The 21049-nt window shown below is 39.0% G+C and overlaps 1 protein-coding gene and 1 pseudogene across 1 annotated transcript; both read left to right on the top strand.

The window, feature by feature from the left end:
* The first annotated feature begins 14220 nt into the window (after positions 1–14220).
* LOC140679519 (uncharacterized) lies at positions 14221–15179 on the top strand. Its single transcript, XM_072915034.1, has 2 exons — positions 14221–14228; positions 14279–15179. Exons 1-2 carry the CDS (start codon positions 14221–14223, stop codon positions 15177–15179), a joined length of 909 nt encoding a protein of 302 aa, XP_072771135.1.
* Positions 15180–17756: 2577 nt separating this feature from the next.
* LOC140679518 (uncharacterized) lies at positions 17757–18648 on the top strand (annotated as a pseudogene).
* Positions 18649–21049: the final 2401 nt, after the last annotated feature.

Raw genomic sequence — 21049 nt, 5'->3', positions numbered from 1 at the left:
GACTCCTTAGTCTTTTCCCCAAAATAGTTTTAATACTATCGTGATCATGTATGTTAAATTTAAAGTACCAATGATTGTCACACACACAGTCGGTGTGGCGAAATTATTCTCTGCATTTGATCCATCACCCTTGATCACCCCCTGGGACGTGAAGGGAGCAGTGTGCGGCCGCGCCCGGGAATCTTTTTTGGTGATTTAACCTCCAATTCCAACCCTTGATGCTGAGTGCCAAGCAGGGAGGTAATGGTCCCATTTTTATAGTCTTTGGTATAACTCGGCCGGGGTTTGAACTCACAACCTACCGATCTCAGGGCGGACACTCTAACCGCTAGGCTTCTGAGTAGGTGTTGATGACACATCGTAGCTGTGTCCCGAAAATTTGACAGCAACAAGCAAATTAAGGCAATAAAATGCTGCGTTCTCATCAGGCAAATCATGTAAGTTTCTCGCAAATTACATTATCACTGGAGGACCAACCTACTAAGAGGATGCTATAAGCTACACTAACTACAAGCCAGAGCTCTTGAATCAACACAACGGTGGGCGGATCGATGCAAATATCGAACGTAAAGGTCGCTAGTTGAGTATCAGTATGTCGTCAATAAAAGTGGTTACATTATTTTTTTACTATCAAAAGTATTTTATTATTGTTTATAAACTCTGGAAGTAAGCCATTGGAGACAGAACCTTAAGGTGAAAAAACAATGATTTAAATTAGAGATGTCCGATAATATCGGCCGATAAATGCTTAAAATTTAACATCGGAAATTATCGGTATAATTTTTTTATTATCGGTAACGTGTTTTTGTTTTGTTTTAATTATTAAATCAACATAAAAAACACAAGATACACTTACAATTAGTGCACCAACCCAAAAAACCTCCCTCCCCCATTTACACTCATTCACACAAAAGGGTTGTTTCTTTCTGTTATTAATATTCTGGTTCCTACATTATATATCAATACAGTCTGCAAGGGATACAGTCCGTAAGCACACATGATTGTGCGTGCTGCTGGTCCACTAATAGTACTAACCTTTAACAGTTAATTTTACTAATTTTCATTAATTACTAGTTTCTATGTAACTGTTTTTATATTGTTTTACTTTCTTTTTTATTCAGGAAAATGTTTTTAATTTATTTATCTTATTTTATTAATTTTTTAAAAAAGGGCCTTATCTTCACCATACCTGGTTGTCCAAATTAGGCATAATAATGTGTTAATTCCACGACTGTATATATCGGTATCGGTAATTAAGAGTTGGACAATATCGGATATCGGCAAAAAAGCCATTATCAGACATCCCTAATTTAAATCATAGTAGGAAATAATTCAAACATTTAATACAGATTGTTACACAGCCATCTTGTTTTTGTTTGATTTATATTTGTCATCAAAAATGTAATCATTACTATCAGTATCAGTATTGGTATGATCAATACTTGCTCTGTAACTTGGTATTGGCTCGATACCCAAAACTAATGTAAAGTATCCAAACAACAGAAATGTAGATAGAAAGTAAGTCGGTTAATAACAGTTTGGAGAAAATAATGCAACTGGAAATGACACAATATGTTACTGCACACGTTGGCAGCTGAATAAGGAGCCTTTGTAACCTGTTTTTGAAATGGTTCTATTATCATTTATAAACCAAATGATACACTTAATCCTTATTACAGAAGGCTGCAATATACATCATAATACAGATTTTAAGCATTATCTAACTTGGATATGTTTCGTGATATCGCACAGCACTAAGAGGCTTTTAGTTAGCCTCAGCATTTTGTTTTCCAATGTGAATGAAATCGTGTACTTCAAATGAATTCTGATTCTGTTTTCCTTCATGTCTTTGTACTCTTGTCAGTACGTATGTGAAATGGGTCTTAAATTGTCCTCATCATGGTCTTAAAAAGTGTTTTGTTGAGAACAACATAATGTCCTCTTTTATCTTTCGGTTCATGCAGTAGAGTGAAAATTGGCATACCGGTAATTAGACATGGTTGAGAATGGTGATGAATTAATTTGAAAACAGTGGTCCATCTGATTAGGACATTTTAATCATTTGGCAGTCCTAGCTTTTAAAGAGGTCAGCAAATGAGGGATCGAACCGTTCGTTTTGTCAGGCCTGTGACGCAACCATTCTCGGGCAAGAAGAGGAAAGGAGTGTTTGTTTGTGGCAGGCATCAGATCTGATGTTGCTTATCTACATTAGTGATACAATTGCTTAATTAGTGACATCTGGTAAGTGAATGAGTAAATAGAGACAAGTGCACATTGGTCCTGATTCAATTAAAAATACACTTGCAAGTTTTGAACAGCTCATCCATGATAGGAGTCAGTCTTAGTTACCCGTCGTTAAAAAAAGGGTCCGTTTGGCCTCTATTTGAGTAAATCATGTATTGAGGTGTTCAGGGTGGACCGAGGAGATGGGTCAAATGCAGAGGTTAATTTCACCACACCTAGGGTGTGTGTGACTAACAGTGGTACTTTAACTTTACGTAGCTAGGGGTGCGTACCGAATCCGGTACATTTTTTGTACAGACCGAATCCCACCGATCCTGCCAGGCACCGATTCAGGTCAATTCCAACGACGCCATGTTACACTTTAGCAGCACTGAGAGCAAACTCGGCCAAACTACCTCGAGGTCAGTGTTTTTCAACCTTTCGACTTAGTCTGATTCCTCAAATAGTTTGGCTCTAAAGAAGCATCCTAAAACCCATGGAATCACCTTTATCTGATCATGTATGGCCTTTCGGAAACAGGACTAACGCCTGGATTATGCGATTGGAAACCAGATCTCTCGAGTGGGTGTGGGCTGCCGTAGGGGACACTTCGTATCGCGCATGCGCCAGTTCTAACACGCAGGATACAACCTGGAAGCACATACCCATCCATCCATTTTCTACCGCTTGTCCCTTATGGGGTCGCGGCGGTGCTGGAGCCTATCCCAGCTGCACCATTCAATAAAAACGTAGGCAACAATTGTAATGAAGAGAAGACTGTTTATTTGCTTCACAAATTAAAAGAACAGAACATTTTCAAGTGCATCGGTGGGAGGAAAACACGTATTTAAGAAGGTAGCTAAGGAAAGGGAGAATGTCTGCTTCATTCAGACTCCCGAACAAAATATGAATAAGATGGTTGGGAATGAAGCAGGTACCGTATTTTCCGCACTATAAGGCGCACCGAATTATAAGGCGCACCTTCGAAGAATGGCATATTTCAAAACTTTGTTCATTTATAATGCGCACCTATGCATCCATTAGATGGAGCTGCGCTAAAGGGAATGTCAACAAAACAGTCAGATAGGTCAGTCAAACTTTATTAATAGATTACAAACCAGCGTTCTGACAACTCTGTTCACTCCCAAAATGAATAAACAGCTGTTGTATTATTTTCTCCGAGGTAAAGTCAGTGACGTGGTGTTTTGTTTTTCACAACTACATGAACATGTAGTGCAACATTTATATCACATAGTGGAGGGGAACTTTTCCCTGATTCAATAAACAGGTAAAAAAAAAACAGTCTGATACTGTTACGGTAAATCAAACGTTAGTGCAATCACAACATAGTAACACTCGAAATAGTGCAGAGCAATAACAATATATCAATAACTCAACGTTGCTCAAACGTTAATGTCACACAACACACAAAATAAACATGTAAAGCTCACTTTATGAAGTTATTCCTCATCCACGAATCCCTCAAATTATTTTTCTTCAGGGTCCGAATTAAACAGTTGGGCGGATACGGCATCGTCAAAGTCGTCGTTAATCGAGTCAGTGTCGCTGCTGCTCTATTCCCGTGTTCTACTGCATGACTGATCGTCTTAAATTTAAACTCTGCGTCGTAAGCGTGTCTCTTAATAGGACCCATTCCGGGGTCTTTACATAAACAAACAAATGGAAATCAAAACGACATGCCTCGCGCAGTCATATATCCCAGCATGCACCGAGCGCTTCTTCTTCTTCTACGGGGGAAAATGAAGTTGGCGGCTGTTTACCGTAGTTGCGAGACCTTAACTTTATGAAAATGAAGTTTAGGTTTGTTGTGGCTCAATATTGGTCCATATATAAGGCACACTGTCAGATTTTGAGAAAATGTGAGGTTTTTAGGTGTGCCTTATAGTGCGGAAAATACGGTATATCAAAGGTGAATAATAAAGTATATACAAAGCTCTTCACGCTGCATTTGTGCACTCTAAACTGAATAGCAATAACTCTGTATTCCACACAACAGAACAATCGCAACATTCATCTGGAACAGTATCAATCAGGGCACAAACGGTCTTTAAAACGCCTTATGAATGAACTCCAACACATTCGAAAGTAGTGTTTCCATGATTTTCCGTCCAAAAAGTCCTTCGAAAAACGTTTTCCCGCCGGTCTTTCTTTGTCTTCCGCCCCGAGGCATTCTTGGTAGTCGCGTCATGTTCATAGCGCAATCTAAGATCCTTTCTTGATGCTGTCTGCTATTTAACATCGACATAGCCATTAGAGAGGTAATATTTCTAATCTGTGTCAATATTAAGCGGACGCCAGGTACAAAAGAGCTAGGCTGTTGATGTGTAATGTTATGTCATAGGTCAACCGAAAAAGCAATACATTTATCCGTGCTAAAAGAAAATAAACGCCCCCCCCCAGTGAACGGGAGGCACACGGCGTATGACCAATAGTGTGCATGGATTTTTGGACTTCACATGTAGGTGTGAAAATACAAAAAACAAACCATTTGAGAAATCAGACTAATTTAGTGCATGGAAACATAATCGTAATTTTCTTGTCTCAAAGTAGGCCTACAAAGCAATGCGCTACCTGCTGCCACCTACTGATAAGGAAGAGTATCACACGGTTATGCTCAACAGCACAGACAACACTGAACAGCAGCAAATTGTGGAATCCAATTATTGGTTTGCAAATAATATTTTTTAGACCAATTAGGTGAAATTGCATAATTTAAAACACAGTGGTTGAAACCGCTGTTCTAGGTAATGTTGCAATTTTCAATGCCAACAAAGTCATTGATTCAAACGCTCCAACTTAAAGGCTCTGCTCTTTTCAAAGATGCGCTAGCTTGATGCTAAAATACAATGGCTTTGCTATTGAAATGCTGCTTATTAGCATTGGTGATTTCAACATCTCCAAATGTGTTAATCAAGATGCACATTACAGTCAAACAGCTGGTGTGTAATAAGTACAATACTTGCAATATTAACACCTTCTAGGGTGCAACAAAAAAAAACATCAACTATACACTACTGTCATCTAACGTCTTGGACTTGCAACTTAATGTCACACTGTACTTACATCAGGGTTATAATAATCCGCTCATTTTTAAATGTTACAATAAGAAAATGAGGTTTTATCAAAAAACAATAAATATTTACCAACACACCCAAGTACCAAAAATCGTTACCGATGTGATTCCCAGGTTCAAAAGTGAACGGTACCCATCTATATAGAGCGCTTGCTTTGTTTCCGTTTTAGGTGCCTAAGACCAAAAAGGTGAAGGGGCCGGCAAAGGACAAAACGGAGGAGACAAAAGAGGAACCTCAAGATGAAAAGACTGAGGTCCCCGTTGAGGACGAAAAAGACAAAGACGAAGAGGTCCGTCAATTGTTTCTCCCCCCTCCCATGTCTTCTACTTCTGTAAGCAAAGTAACAAAGTGGTTGCGCTTCCTCTTACAGGTCGGTGCCGAAAACGGAGAAGAGGACAAAGATGAGGAGAAAGCAAGCGAGTAGCTGAGCCTCAGTGCTTCCTGTATCGTCTTTAATGTCGAGCGCACATCATATTTCCAACTGCTATTTTCTTGGGACTGACGCGTTTTTAGAGGCAGAAATACATTTTAATTTTGTCTTGAAATCCCATTTGATTCCTTTGTTTCTTCCCCTCACTGTTCTTCCCTCGCAGGCTTCTTACGTTGCTTTTAGGCTGTAGTTTTCAACCCTCATCAGGAAGCTGATGTAAAACTTTGTTAGCGTGGAACTTCTCAAGGATTTTTTGTAAACTGTACTCTTTTAAAAATCACACTATCGCTCTGCTTGTGAAAATTGAATTTAAACACGATAATTCTGTTTTGTTGAATTGTGTTTTTTAAGTTCTGGAATTTCTTGGTTTGCATTATAAGAACGTGTAAAACTCCTGTTTAAAATCCCCCCTGTTGCCCCTTCCCATCCAAAAAAAACAAAAAAAAAACTTTTCAGTCTATTCACATTTGGTGATGGTACATTTATTCTCAGCTAAGCTACAGTCAACAATGATAACATATATCCCACATTTGTGACTTTGGGACATCTTTTTGTTAACCTTTTTTTTTTTTTTTTGCAGTAATAAAGACATTATTTTACATTATAATGGTTTCATACATGTTTTTCAGTAGTGATGAGTTGAGGAAATTTAAGCAAGACCCCTGGCTATCCATAACAAGATTTTTCAGCATAAAGTTTTTTATTTTTATCAAAAAGGTGACTGACCCTAGTCACTGGTTGAATTTATTTTCTGGAGTGTCCCCAGCTAAAACTTCCCTCCATGGATAAATGAGACTCCTACATTTCAGGCCATTTGGAATCGATTGAGCACCGCTTTTGGTGCAGTGATCACTGGGGATTGCATGTGAGTTAAATTGTAAAAGCAGGGTTCCTTGACCCATTTCGAGTTGACCTCTGAAAAACCAAAGTCTGGCCTTTTTAATCGACCAAGTTATGGTCATTAGACCTGTTGTGGGTTGAGTGGGCGTGATATGAAACTTTGTCCACCAGACTGTGCCACTGAGTCAGTAGCAGGTTTCCTTGGCCAATTCCACATCCATAAGGTAAGGCACAGAATAAGGAAAGACTACCGTAATACCCTCACAAATGATTTTTCTAAATGTAATTTTGACATACTTGTCACAAAGTTGGTAGTTGCTCTCATATACCAGAGACCCAAGTATGTCCTAGTGCGGGGGTCGGCAACGCGCGGCTCTCTAACCACAAGCGGCTCTTTAACGCCGCCCTAGTGGCTCCTTGGAACTTTTTCGAAAATGGGAAAAAGATGAGGTTTCTGTTGGAGGAAAAAACATGACAAGCCTTCCTAATTGTTAGAAATCCCATCCATCCATCCATTTTCTACCGCTTATTCCCTTTTGGGGTCGCGGGGGGCGCTGGAGCCTATCTCAGCTACAATCGGGCGGAAGGCGGGGTACACCCTGGACAAGTCGCCACCTCATCGCAGGGCCAACACAGATAGACAGACAACATTCACACTCACATCCACACACTAGGGCCAATTTAGTGTTGCCAATCAACCTATCCCCAGGTGCATGTCTTTGGAGGTGGGAGGAAGCCGGAGTACCCGGAGGGAACCCACGCAGTCACGGGGAGAACATGCAAACTCCACACAGAAAGATCCCGAGCCCGGGATTGAACCCAAGACTACTCAGGACCTTCGTATTGTGAGGCAGATGCACTAACCCCTCTGCCACCGTGAAGCCCCAGAAACATGCTTCACTGATGAGAGTATTTGCCGCGCGACATTTTGTTCGGATTTAGGAAGTCCTTGAACGCACCGTAGTTTGTTTACATGTACAACTTTCCTTGATGCTGCCACAGAAAGACGCGTTTTATGCCACTCCTTTGTCTGTTTGCCATGCTGTGCGTGAATGCACAAAAGTGATGTTATTGACTTGTGTGGAGTGCTAATCAGACATATTTGGTCACTGCATGATTGCAAGCTAATCGATGCTAATATGCTATTTATTCTAGCTGTATGTACATCAATATGCTTCGTATCTTAGGTCTATTTTGAGGTCATTTTTTTTGTAGTTTCCGTTGCCTTCAACTTTAACACACGCATCTTTACCTTTGGCCATTCTAAGCCAGTAATTTCCAGGAGTTATCACACCCTCTGGAAAGCCTCCCTTTTTAGTAATGTTTTCCAATGTTGTAAAAATGTGTCGAATAAATATTACATTTCTGTCAATGAAGATTTGAATCAGCCTGTGACACATAGTCATTCTGATAGTAGGCTAATATAGACACTTGCATCATGTGTTGCCTTCATTTTAACACGTATATAAGGATTAACATTTTTTGTGGCTTCAGATTTTTTTTTTTTTTGGTTCTTTCAACATTTTGGGTTGCCGACCCCTGTCCTAGTGGAAAGGATCGGGACAGGGTCGTGCAGCAGATGGAGCCAGTCGGTGGCACAAAGTAAATCCATACATCCATCTTCTTCCGCTTATCCGAGGTCGGGTCGCGGGGGTAGCAGCCTAAGCAGGGAAGCCCAGACTTCCCTCTCCCCAGTCACTTTGTCCAGCTCTTCCCGGGGGATCCCGAGGCGTTCCCAGGCCAGCCGGGAGACATGGTCTTCCCAACGTGTCCTGGGTCTTCCCCGTTGGTTGTGCCCTAAACACCTCCCGAGGGAGGCGTTCGGGTGGCATCCTAACCAGATGCCCGAACCACCTCATCTGGCTCCTCTCCATGTGGAGGAGCAGCGGCTTTACTTTGAGCTCCCCCCGTATGACAGAGCTTCTCACCCTATCTCTAAGGGAGAGACCCGCCACCCGGCGGAGGAAACTCATTTCGGCCGCTTGTACCCGCGAACTTGTCCTTTCGGTCATAACCCAAAGCTCATGACCATAGGTGAGGATGAGAACGTAGGATTGAGAGCTTTGCCTTCCGGCTCAGTTCCTTCTTCACCACAATGGATCGATACAGCGTCCGCATTACTGTTGATCTCACGATCCACTCTTCCCTCACTCGTGAACAAGACTCCGAGGTACTTGAACTCCTTCACTTGGGGCAGGGTCTCCTCCCCAACCCGGAGATGGCACTCCACCCTTTTCCGGGCGAGAACCATGGACTCAGACCTGGAGGTGCTGATTTATTTTATTTATTTATTTAAATATATATATATTTTCTTTTTTTTCCACAAAGTAAAATATCTGGCAAATAGAAGAAGTTATACTCCCCGAGGTTGCTTTAGTTGCCCCCCTGAGTTCGGCTCCCAAATGTGCCGTAATTAAAACGAGGTGTGTCGTGCAATTTGTGTCACTTGCCAAAACCTCCAAGGGGCCACATAGAAGCACATTTATAATGGATTAGACTAGGGCTGTACCTAACGATTATTTTGTAGATCTGATCTCTTTTTCTAACAAACTGTTGCGGTGCGACAAATTCATCGAATTAATATCCCCAAATACACCAACTGTTTTATTGTATGTACAAACGTTAAATACTGTATTTTTTGGAGTATAAGTCGCACATGCCGAAAATGCATAATAAAGAAGGAAAAAAACATATATAAGTCGCACTGGAGTATAAGTCGCATTTTTTGGGGAAATGTATTTGATAAAACCCAACACCAAGAATAGACATTTGAAAGGCAATTTAAAATAAATAAAGAATAGTGAACAACAGGCTGAATAAGTGTACGTTATTTGAGGCATAAATAGCCAACTGAGAAGGTGCCTGGTATGTTAACGTAACATATTATGGTAAGAGTCATTCAAATAACTATAACATATAGAACATGCTATACGTTTACCAAACAATCTGTCACTCCTAATCGCTAAATCCCATGAAATCTTATACGTCTAGTCTCTTACGTGAATGAGCTAAATAATATTATTTTATATTTTACGATAATGTGTTAATAATTTCACACATAAGTCACTCCTGAGTCCTGAGTATAAGTCGCACCCCCGGCCAAACTATGAAAAAAAACTGCGACTTATAGTCCGAAAAATACGGTGCATGTTTTTTGGTCGAGTGCAGAAAATTACTTCTTCCGCCATTCCGGAGAATCACCCTTGATGCCTTTTCAAGTGCTGGTGCATTACAGTCTGCTGCCGTAAAAGGTTATTTATAATTTGCAGTTTACAGAGCTCTTTAAAAGGCTCATTTTCTACGGTGGCATTTAAGGCTGTCCTGATCAGGGGTTTATTCTGCCAATTCTGATACCGCTCTTCCAAAGGTGAGATCAGCCGATACTATCGCACGTATCAACTGTAAGATTCATCAGTTATTTATGGTGAGAGTCACTTACAGTTGACACGTGCGATGGTATCGGCTGATCTCACCTTTGGAAGAGCGGTATCAGAATTGGCCTTAATATACTATGTTATATATAATATACTATATACTATACAGCAGTGGTTCTCAAATGGGGGTACGCGTACCCCTCGGGGTACTTGAAGGTATGCCAAGGGGTACGTGAGTTTTTTTCCAAATATTCTAAAAATAGCAACAATTAAAAAATCCTTTATAAACAAACAAAAAATAGAGATGTCCGATAATATCGTTTTTTTTTTTTATATCGGTATCGTTTTTAATTTTTATTTATTTTATTTTTTTATTAAATCAACATAAAAAACACAAGATACACTTACAATTAGTGCACCAACCCAAAAAACCTCCCTCCCCCATTCCCAACTCATTCACACTCATTCACACAAAAGGGTTGTTTCTTTCTGTTATTAATATTCTGGTTCCTACATTATATATCAATATATATCAATACAGTCTGCAAGGGATACAGTCCGAAAGCACACATGATTGTGCGTGCTGCTGGTCCACTAATAGTACTAACCTTTAACAGTTAATTTTATTCATTTTCATTAATTACTAGTTTCTATGTAACTGTTTTTATATTGTTTTACTTTCTTTTTTATTCAAGAAAATGTTTTTAACTTATTTATCTTATTTTATTTTATTATTATTTTTAAAAAAGGATCTTATCTTCACCATACCTAGTTGTCCAAATTAGGCATAATAATGTGTTAATTCCACGACTGTATATATCGTATCGGTTGATATCAGTATCAGTTGATATCGGTAATTAAGGGTTTGATCAATATCGGAATATTGGATATCGGCAAAAAGCCATTATCGGACATCCCAAATAAAAACCTATTTTTTTTTCCAAATAGTTCAAGAAAGACCACTACAAATGAGCACTATTTTGCACTGTTATACAATTTAATAAATCAGAAACTGATGACATAGTGCTGTATTTTACTTCTTTATCTCTTTTTTTCAACCAAAAATGCTTTGCTCTGATTAGGGGGTACTTGAAAAAAAAATTCACAGGGGGTACATCACTGAAAAAAGGTTGAGAACCACTGCTATACAGTATGATCCAAAAAAGGAACCGTAAGATCTCCTTACTCTTTGGGAAGTGAACTAGTTGTGGTGAGCCGCCCACAAGTGGGTTTTTTTTCTGATCAGCATGGAAAGTCATTGATTGGGATCTGGCGACCACAAATTTCCACAAAAATGGGACAATACTGGGTTTCTGAAGTGTTCCTGAGCCCATGTGGTGATATCCTTTACACACTGATTTAGCTTGTTGATGCAGTACAGCCTGAGGGATCGAAGGTCACAGACTTAGCTGCTTACGTGCAGTGATTTCTCCGGATTCTCTGAACCCTTTGATGATATTACGGACCGTAGATGGTGAAATCCCTAAATTCCTTGCAATAGCTGGTTGAGAAAGGTTTTTCTTAAACTGTTCAACAATTTGCCCACGCATTTGTTGACAAAGTGGTGACCCTCGCCCCATCCTTGTTTGTGAATGACTGAGCATTTCATGGAATGTACTTTTATACCCAATCATGGCACCCACCTGTTCCCAATTTGCCTGTTCACCTGTGGAATGTTCCAAATAAGTGTTTGATGAGCATTCCTCAACTTTATCAGAATTTATTGCCACCTTTCCCAACTTCTTTGTCACATGTTGCTGGCATCAAATTCTAAAGTTAATGATCATTTGCAACAACAAAAAAATGTTTATCAGTTTGAACATCAAATATGTTGTCTTTGTAGCATATTCAACTGAATATGGGTTGAAAATGATTTGCAAATCATTGTATTCCGTTTATATTTACATCTAACACAATTTCCCAACTCATATGGAAACAGGGTTTGTACCTTGGAAGTTGGAAGTCGGAGAGTTCCAGCTAAGTTGTGGGAAATCAAGATGGCCACATCCAAAAAAGCTATTTTTGCATTGGTCTTGTCCGAATATAAACAACTTATTGGGAAATATGCACTCTGTATGCAACCTTCAAACAGTTCAGTTTATTTGGACCACGCATACGATACAATGTAATGCATCACACATTTCCAGTTGCTTCATTACAGCACCTCCGAAAAGGAGTAGGAATGCAGGAGCGACGTTAGACTACAAAGTGCAATGATCCAGTCGCCCGCAAGCAGCAACAGCTGAAACTAAACAGACCTGATTGGACAAACGAAAACAAGTGCGCTGGCAAACAAAGTCAAGGGGCTGCGGGACAAGGAACACGGAAGTGTAACTGAAAAATAAGAGCGCAAAACAGGAACAAAACACTAAACATAGGAAAACACATGAAGTGAGAAACTATTGTATTGTTCGTTTATCCATTTTTATGTATTTTGTGGATGTATGCTCACTAAGGAAACCAATGTAGCACTGTATGAGGAATGTTCCTGGTAAGAAATTCAAGCCATATAATCCTGGCACCGATCCATTGGATTGTACAGGTGTACCTATTAAGATGAGTGTGCGCCTAATACAGTGTGGCTTGACCTTTGCCCTCGCTTGTAATCCAGCAACTTCCCTTTTTTTCTGCAAACAATAACCCACCCTCAAAAGTGCCGTTGCCACGGTGATGCAATTGTTTTGTTGCTGTGGTTTTAACACTTTAATCCCCCCAGGGGGTGAGGCTGTAAAAGCCAGCGCTGTGTGTTTATGACAAGCAAGCGACTTACTTTCCTGGTTAGTTTGAGCGTAGTTTCACGCGAGACTTCATTATCTCCTTTTATTGAACGTTCCTAGCCATGTTGTGTAACGCTTTCCTGTGTGACAATACTTGAGAGTGTTGCGGTTGTTTGCACAAAAAAGCAAACCGCACTTTAAGAAGAATATTTTGGATTTGATTTTTTTTAACGGGCCGCAGCACATTGTAAAAATTATTTTACAAAAAAAACATTGAAAAAGTAGTGAAATGTAACAAAAAAAATGTTGACTCTAATAACACAAAGCTGCCATAAAGGCTGTTTTTTCTTATTTAAAACTGTCCTTGCTCGAAATAATAATATAATGAATCAAAATCAATGTTGTTATTAATTATTGACCCAATGAAGGCTTCAATTACTTCACATCAAATACTCTTGAAATATTTTTTGGGGGAAAATATTGCATAAAAAAGGGCATAAAACAAACAAACTAAAAAACTAAACTAAAAAAAAAAAGCATAATTGACAAATAGCGATACAGTTGATCTGAGATTTATGGGTTGAAATAAAATAAAAAAAATTGTATGATTTATTTTTATGAGTTAGGTCCTTTTGCATCACAGAGCATTTTTTTTTTTTAAATGGTCATTGTTGTTATGAAAGATTGACCTGTTTAAGGCTCCAAATACTCCATATAAAATATTCAACTTTGAAATTATTTTAGGGGTAAAATATTGCATATGTTGTGTGTTTGCCATTAAAAACAGGGTTTTCTTTAACAAAAGGGCATACAACATAAAAAATGTTTAACTTTATATCGAAAGATCTAAAGTTACTCTAGATTAATACACTTTTATATATATATATATATATATAAATGTATATATATATATATATATATATATGTATATATATACATGTGTATATGTATATACATATACACATATATATTTATATATATATATATGTATATATATATATATATATATATATATATATATATATATTATTATTATATATATTATTAGGTCCATCAGTGCTAAATATTATAAACTTATCACTTTCCTCTGGCACTGTTCCACTAGCATTCAAGAAAGCGGTTATTTATCCTCTGCTCAAAAGACCTAACCTTGATCCTGACCTCATGGTAAACTACCGACCTCATGTCCCACCTTCCCTTTATTTAGAAAATCCTCGAAAAAATTGTCGCACAGCAGCTAAATGAACACTTAGTGTCTAACAATCTCTGTGAACCTTTTCAATCCGGTTTCAGGGCAAATCACTCTACGGAGACAGCCCTCGCAAAAATGACTAATGATCTACTGCTAACGATGGATTCTGATGCGTCATCTATGTTGCTGCTTCGTGATCTTAGCGCTGCTTTCGATACCGTCGATCATAATATTTTATTAGAGCGTATCAAAACACATATTGGTATGTCAGACTTAGCTTTGTCGTGGTTTAACTCTTATCTTACTGACAGGATGCAGTGCGTCTCCCATAATAATGTGACCTCAGACTATGTTAAGGTAACGTGCGGAGTTCCTCAGGGTTCGGTTCTTGGCCCTGCACTCTTTAGTATTTACATGCTGCCGCTAGGCGACATCATACGCAAATACGGTGTTAGTTTTCACTGTTATGCTGATGACACCCAACTCTACATGCCCCTAAAGCTGACCAACACGCCGGATTGTAGTCAGCTGGAGGCGTGTCTTAATGAAATTAAACAATGGATGTCCGCTAACTTCTTGCAACTCAACGCCAAGAAAACGGAAATGCTGATTATCGGTCCTGCTAAACACCGACATTTATTTAATAATACCACCTTAACATTTGACAACCAAACAATTACACAAGGCGAATCAGTAAAGAATCTGGGTATTATCTTCGACCCAACTCTCTCGTTTGAGTCACACATTCAGAGTGTTACTAAAACGGCCTTCTTTCATCTACGTAATATCGCTAAAATTCGTTCTATTTTATCCACTAGCGACGCTGAGATCATTATTCATGCGTTCGTTACGTCTCGTCTCGACTACTGTAACGTATTATTTTCGGGTCTCCCTATGTCTAGCATTAAAAGATTACAATTGGTACAAAATGCGGCTGCTAGGCTTTTGACAAGAACAAGAAAGTTTGATCATATTAGGCCTATACTGGCTCACCTGCACTGGCTTCCTGTGCACTTAAGATGTGACTTTAAGGTTTTACTACTTGCGTATAAAATACTACACGGTCTAGCTCCGTCCTATCTTGTCGATTGTATTGTACCATATGTCCCGGCAAGAAATCTGCGTTCAAAGAACTCCGGCTTATTAGTGATTCCCAGAGCCCAAAAAAAGTCTGCGGGCTATAGAGCGTTTTCTATTCGGGCTCCAGTACTATGGAATGCCCTCCCGGTAACAATTAGAGATGCTACCTCAGTAGAAGCATTTAAGTCCCATCTTAAAACTCATTTGTATACTCTAGCCTTTAAATAGACCCCCCTTTAGACCAGTTGATCTGCCGTTTCTTTTCTTTTCTCCTCTGCTCCCCTCTTCCTTGTGGAGGGCAGGGGGGGCACAGGTCCGGTGGCCATGGATGAAGTGCTGGCTGTCCAGAGTCGGGACCCGGGGTGGACCGCTCGCCTGTGCCTCGGCTGGGAACATCTCTGCGCTGCTGACCCGTCTCCGCTCGGGATGGTGTCCTGCTGGCCCCACTATGGACTGGACTCTTTCTATTATGTTGGATCCACTATGGACTAGACTCTCACAATATTATGTCAGACCCACTCGACATTCATTGCATTCGGTCTCCCCTAGAGGGGGGGTTACCCACATATGCGGTCCTCTCCAAGGTTTCTCATAGTCATTCACACCGACGTACCACTGGGGTGAGTTTTTCCTTGCCCTTATGTGGGCTTTGTACCGAGGATGTCGTTGTGGCTTGTGCAGCCCTTTGAGACACTTGTGATTTAGGGCTATATAAATAAACATTGATTGATTGATTGATATATATATATATGTATGTGTATATGTATATATGTAGCATACTAGCATGTTATAGTTAACATGCTAACAGTTAGCATGTGTCAAGCTCCTGGTTTTGCAGCAATTGAACATGCGAAAATTTGCACACAAAAAAAGTACCATTTAAAGATGTTTCAGTGTTTAAATAATTGAAAAATGACCAACAGAGTTTACATAAATAGATACTCCATTCATCCAAATGAATCATCCTGTCTGTTTTAGTCACTATGTTATTTAGTCACTACAGTAATTACAACTTGTGTTCAAGTTGGGCTTACATGGTAAAAAACTAAAATTAATGTTTTGGGCATTGTTTTATCCAGACGCATACATCTGTCCAAATGTAGCCAAGTAGACGCATTATGGGTTTCCTGGAGGTCGTCTACATCGCTAAAAGAAAAATCTAAGGAAGATAATCCCTCTGCCATCTTCCACTATTTTTTTTTTATATATAAATCACCCGTTTAAATATTCCCTTTTCTCTTCTCCAACTCTCTCGTCGTCATTTGGAATGTGAGCGTCTGTTGTGAAATCCCTTCCTGGTTGGATGACCCGCCCTATCTTGCCTCTGATTGGCCAATCTGTAATGTTTTGCCCTAATCGTAACCAATCGTGACTCATCATAGTAAACCAACCAACCAATCATGGATTTTCTTATACGTAAACCAACCAATCATCATTGTTTCCCCTATATTTTGTTCCCTGCCCATGGAGTCGCTTTGCTACGTAGCTTCGATTTTTAAGTTAATAATTTTTAATGGAAAACCGTGGTTTTTACCTCTGGGTTATCAAAAACCGTACTCATTACTGGAAAACCGTAGTTGTTGGCAGGTATGGCAAAGAGACAGATCAAGATTTTAACACACATTGTAGGTCGAGAAAAAAAACGAACAAAAACAGAACATTTTTTTTTTACATTTTTACAGAGATAAAAAAGCCGGATTTCCGACTATAGATGGAAAAATCACATGCCTGATATTACATATTGTTATGAAGGTATCTGTTACTACACTATAAATGTAGACTTTCAGTGTGTATATTGTACATATTACATATTGTTATGAAGGTGTCTGTTACTACACTATATATGTAGACTTGCAGTGTGTATATTGTACATATTACATATTGTTATGAAGGTGTCTGTTACTACACTATATATGTAGACTTGCAGTGTGTATATTGTACATATTACATATTGTTATGAACGTGTCTGTTACTACATTATATATATACTTGCAGTGTGTATATAAAACATATTACATATTGTTATGAACGTGTCTGTTACTACATTATATATAGACTTGCAGTGTGTATATAAAACATATTACATATTGTTATGTTACTACATTATATATATACTTGCAGTGTGTATATAAAACATATTACATATTGTTATGAAGGTGTCTGTTACTACATTATATATATACTTGCAGTGTGTATATAAAACATGTTACATATTGTTATGTTACTACATTATATATATATACTTGCAGTGTGTATATAAAACATATGCCATATTGTTATGAAGGTGTCTGTTACTACATTATATATATACACTTGCAGTGTGTATATAAAACATATTACACATTGTTATGAAGGTGTCTGTTACTACATTATATATATATACTTGCAGTGTGTATATAAAACATGTTACATATTGTTATGTTACTACATTATATATATATATACTTGCAGTGTGTATATAAAACATATGACATATTGTTATGAAGGTGTCTGTTACTACATTATATATATACTTGCAGTGTGTATATAAAACATATTACATATTGTTATGAAGGTGTCTGTTACTACATTATATATATACTTGCAGTGTGTATATAAAACATGTTACATATTGTTATGTTACTACATTATAAATATACTTGCAGTGTGTATACAAAACATATAACATATTGTTATGAACGTGTCTGTTACTATATTATATATAGACTTGCAGTGTGTATATAAAACGTTGATTGAGGGTTTTGAAGATGTTTTGAAGGTGTCCCCCAGGGTTCGGTGCTTGGTCTACTTCTCTTCATCCTGAACATGCTCTCCCTCGGTAACATCATCCGCCGCCATCACCTCCAATTCCACTGCTATGCTGACGACGTCCAGCTATACATCTCCACAAAATCCATCTCCTCCATAACTCTCTCCACCCTGACAGACTGCCTCACTGAAATCAAATCATGGATGCACTCCAACCTCAAACTCAACAGCGACAAATCTGACATGCTCATCATGGGCCCCAAATCCCTCACCAAAACTGCTCACAACTTCCACCTCTCTGTCGACAATTCCACTCTGTCCCCATCCACTCACATCCGCAACCTCTGAGTTATTCTGGACAATAACCTCTCTTTTGAACACCATGTCAACCACATTACAAGAACCGCTTTCTTCCACCTCAAAAATATTGCCCGTCTCTGTCCATCCCTCTCCTTCTCTGCCGCTGAAACCCTGATCCATGCCTTCATCACCTCCAGACTTGATTACTGCAAAAGCATCCTCTACGGCTCATCTTGCAAAATTCTCAATAAACTCCAATACATTCAAAACCGCCCGCTTGCTCACCCACACCCGCTCCTGTGAGCACATCACCCCAGTCCTTCAGAAGCTCCACTGGCTCCCAGTTCCTCACCGGATCCACTTTAAAATCCTCCTCCTCACCCACAAAGCCCTCCACAACCAGGCCCCCTGCTACCTCATCAACTTGCTTCACCACCATACCCCTTCACGCAGACTCCGCTCTTCTGATGCCAACCTCCTCTCCCCACCACTCAGAACCAAGGTCGGGACCCGGGGTGATAGAGCCTTCTCCATCGCTGCTCCCACCCTCTGGAACTCTCTTCCCAAACCCATCCGTGACTGCCCAGACCTTTCTACCTTCAAAAGCCTTCTCAAAACACACCTCTTCAGATCTGCTTTTAACCTGTGATTAGTGTTCTGTGTCTTGTAATGTCCCGTCTTGTAAATGTCCAGTGTTTTTATGTATTTTACAATGTACTGCTTTTATATTTCCTGTGTTTTATATTATTATTACTTTGAACTGTTTTATATTTTAATGTTTTTATCCTGTAAAGCGTCTTTGAGTACTCTGAAAAGTAGAGATGTCGATAAATGCTTTAAAATGTAATATCAGAAAATATCGGTATCGTTTTTTTAAATTATCGGTATTGTTTTTATTTTTTATTAAATCAACATAAAAAACACAAGATACACTTACAATTAGTGCACCGACCCAAAAAACCTCCCTCCCCCATTTACACTCATTCACACAAAAAGGTTGTTTCTTTCTGTTATTAATATTCTGGTTCCTACATTTTATATCAATATATATCAATACAGTCTGCAAGGGATACAGTCCGTAAGCACACATGATTGTGCTTGCTGCTGGTCCACTAATAGTACTAACCTTTAACAGTTAATTTTACTCATTTTCATTAATGACTAGTTTCTATGTAACTGTTTTTATATTGTTTTACTTTCTTTTTTATTCAAGAAAATGTTTTTAATGTATTTATCTTATTTTATTTTATTAATTTAAAAAAAAAAAGACCTTATCTTCACCATACCTGGTTGTCCAAATTAGGCATACTAATGTGTTAATTCCACGGGACTGTATATATTGGTATCGGTTGATATCGGTATCGGTAATTAAAGAGTTGGACAATATCGGAATATCGGATATCGGCAAAAAGCCATTATCGGACATCCCTACTGAAAAGCGATATACCAAATAAAATGTATTATTATTATTATTTTTAGAGGGTTTTGAAGGCTACACCGGAGACTCCCATTAATCGCATCTTCCAAGGGTTTTTTATCATCTTTAAAATCGTTTAAAAAAAAGACAGGTGTGTTGTCTCTCATTATTGAAAAAAGTGCAGTTCCCCTTTAATTGTAGTACTCTCTAGTATTATTTTTTCTGAGACCTCTCCCACAGTTGAGTCGGCCTCAGCATTAACACATGACATTTTATTCATTTTAACAGGTGTACTGTCGCTTTAAGAGAGGCATTGCGCCGCATTTTAACCGCCTTCACATAAAGCACAGCGATTCAAAAGTCCCACCAACATGAACGCACTCACACAGTCACTGAATGGCCGGCCTTTGAATATGAATAAGTGGCGGCCACCACAGAATGAATAGCCGTGTCCTCCCGCGCATCCAAGGTGATCCAAAGCGTCAATTAAAAATCCTGAAATGATTGCACTCACTGGAGATGTCTTGTTGGAAGTGGTGCCTCATATACATTTACTGGTCTTTAGAAGAAATCGGTAGATTGTGGACATGTAGCTCATACTTCCCAACCCTCCGGGATTTTCCGGGAGACTCCCGAAATTCAGCGCCTCTCCCGAAAACCTCCCGGGACAAATTTTCTCCCGAAAATCTCCCGAAATTCAGGCGGACCTGAGTGACGTGTCGACAGCCTGTTTTCACGTCCGCTTTCCCACAATATAAACAGCGTGCCTGCCCAATCACGTTATAACTGTAGAATGATCGAGGGTGAGTTCTTGGTTTCTTATGTGGGTTTATTGTTAGGCAGTTTCATTAACGTCCTCGCAGCGCGGCAACAACACACAACTACAGCAGTCACGTTTTCGTCTACCGTAAAGCAGTTCGTCTGCCGTAAACAGCAATGTTGTGACACTCTTAAACAGGACAATAGTGCCATCTACTGTACATGCATATGTGACATTAACATCTACGGCTTTTAGAGAGTGCAGTGCACAACTGCGCACACAACAAGGAGACGAAGCAGAATGCATCATCAGAGAGGGTGTTCAGCATGGTTAGAAAAATAGTGACAGAGAATAGAACAAAGATGGACAATTCAACCCTTAACTCAACAATGAGAAGATGAGTGTTATGTGTGTGTATATATGTAAATAAATGAACACTGAAATTCAAGTATTTCTCTTAGTTATATATATATATATATATATATATATAGCTAGAATTCACTGAAAGTCAAGTATTTCTTATATACGTATATATACCTATATGAAATACTTGACTTGGTGAATTCTAGCTGTAAATATACTCCTTCCCTCTTAACCACGCCCCCCAACCAAGTCAAAACTATTGTGCGTTTAACATACTTGACCAATAAAGCTGATTCTGATTCTCAGTGCCCCGTTGCATTCTGGAATATCCGCTCAAGACAACTTTGACTCTAACTAGTCATGCATTTAGCTGCCTTTAAATAAAATCTAAAGTTAATTATTTAAAGTATCAATGATTGTCACACACACACTAGGTGTGGGCGAAATTTTTCTCTGCATTTGACCCATCACCCTTGATCACCCCCTGGGAGGTGAGGGGAGCAGTGAGCA

Source organism: Nerophis lumbriciformis, linkage group LG17 (genome assembly GCF_033978685.3).
Source record: "Nerophis lumbriciformis linkage group LG17, RoL_Nlum_v2.1, whole genome shotgun sequence".
Classification (NCBI taxonomy): Eukaryota; Metazoa; Chordata; class Actinopteri; order Syngnathiformes; family Syngnathidae; genus Nerophis; species Nerophis lumbriciformis.
This window is presented reverse-complemented; position numbering and strand designations above follow the sequence as displayed.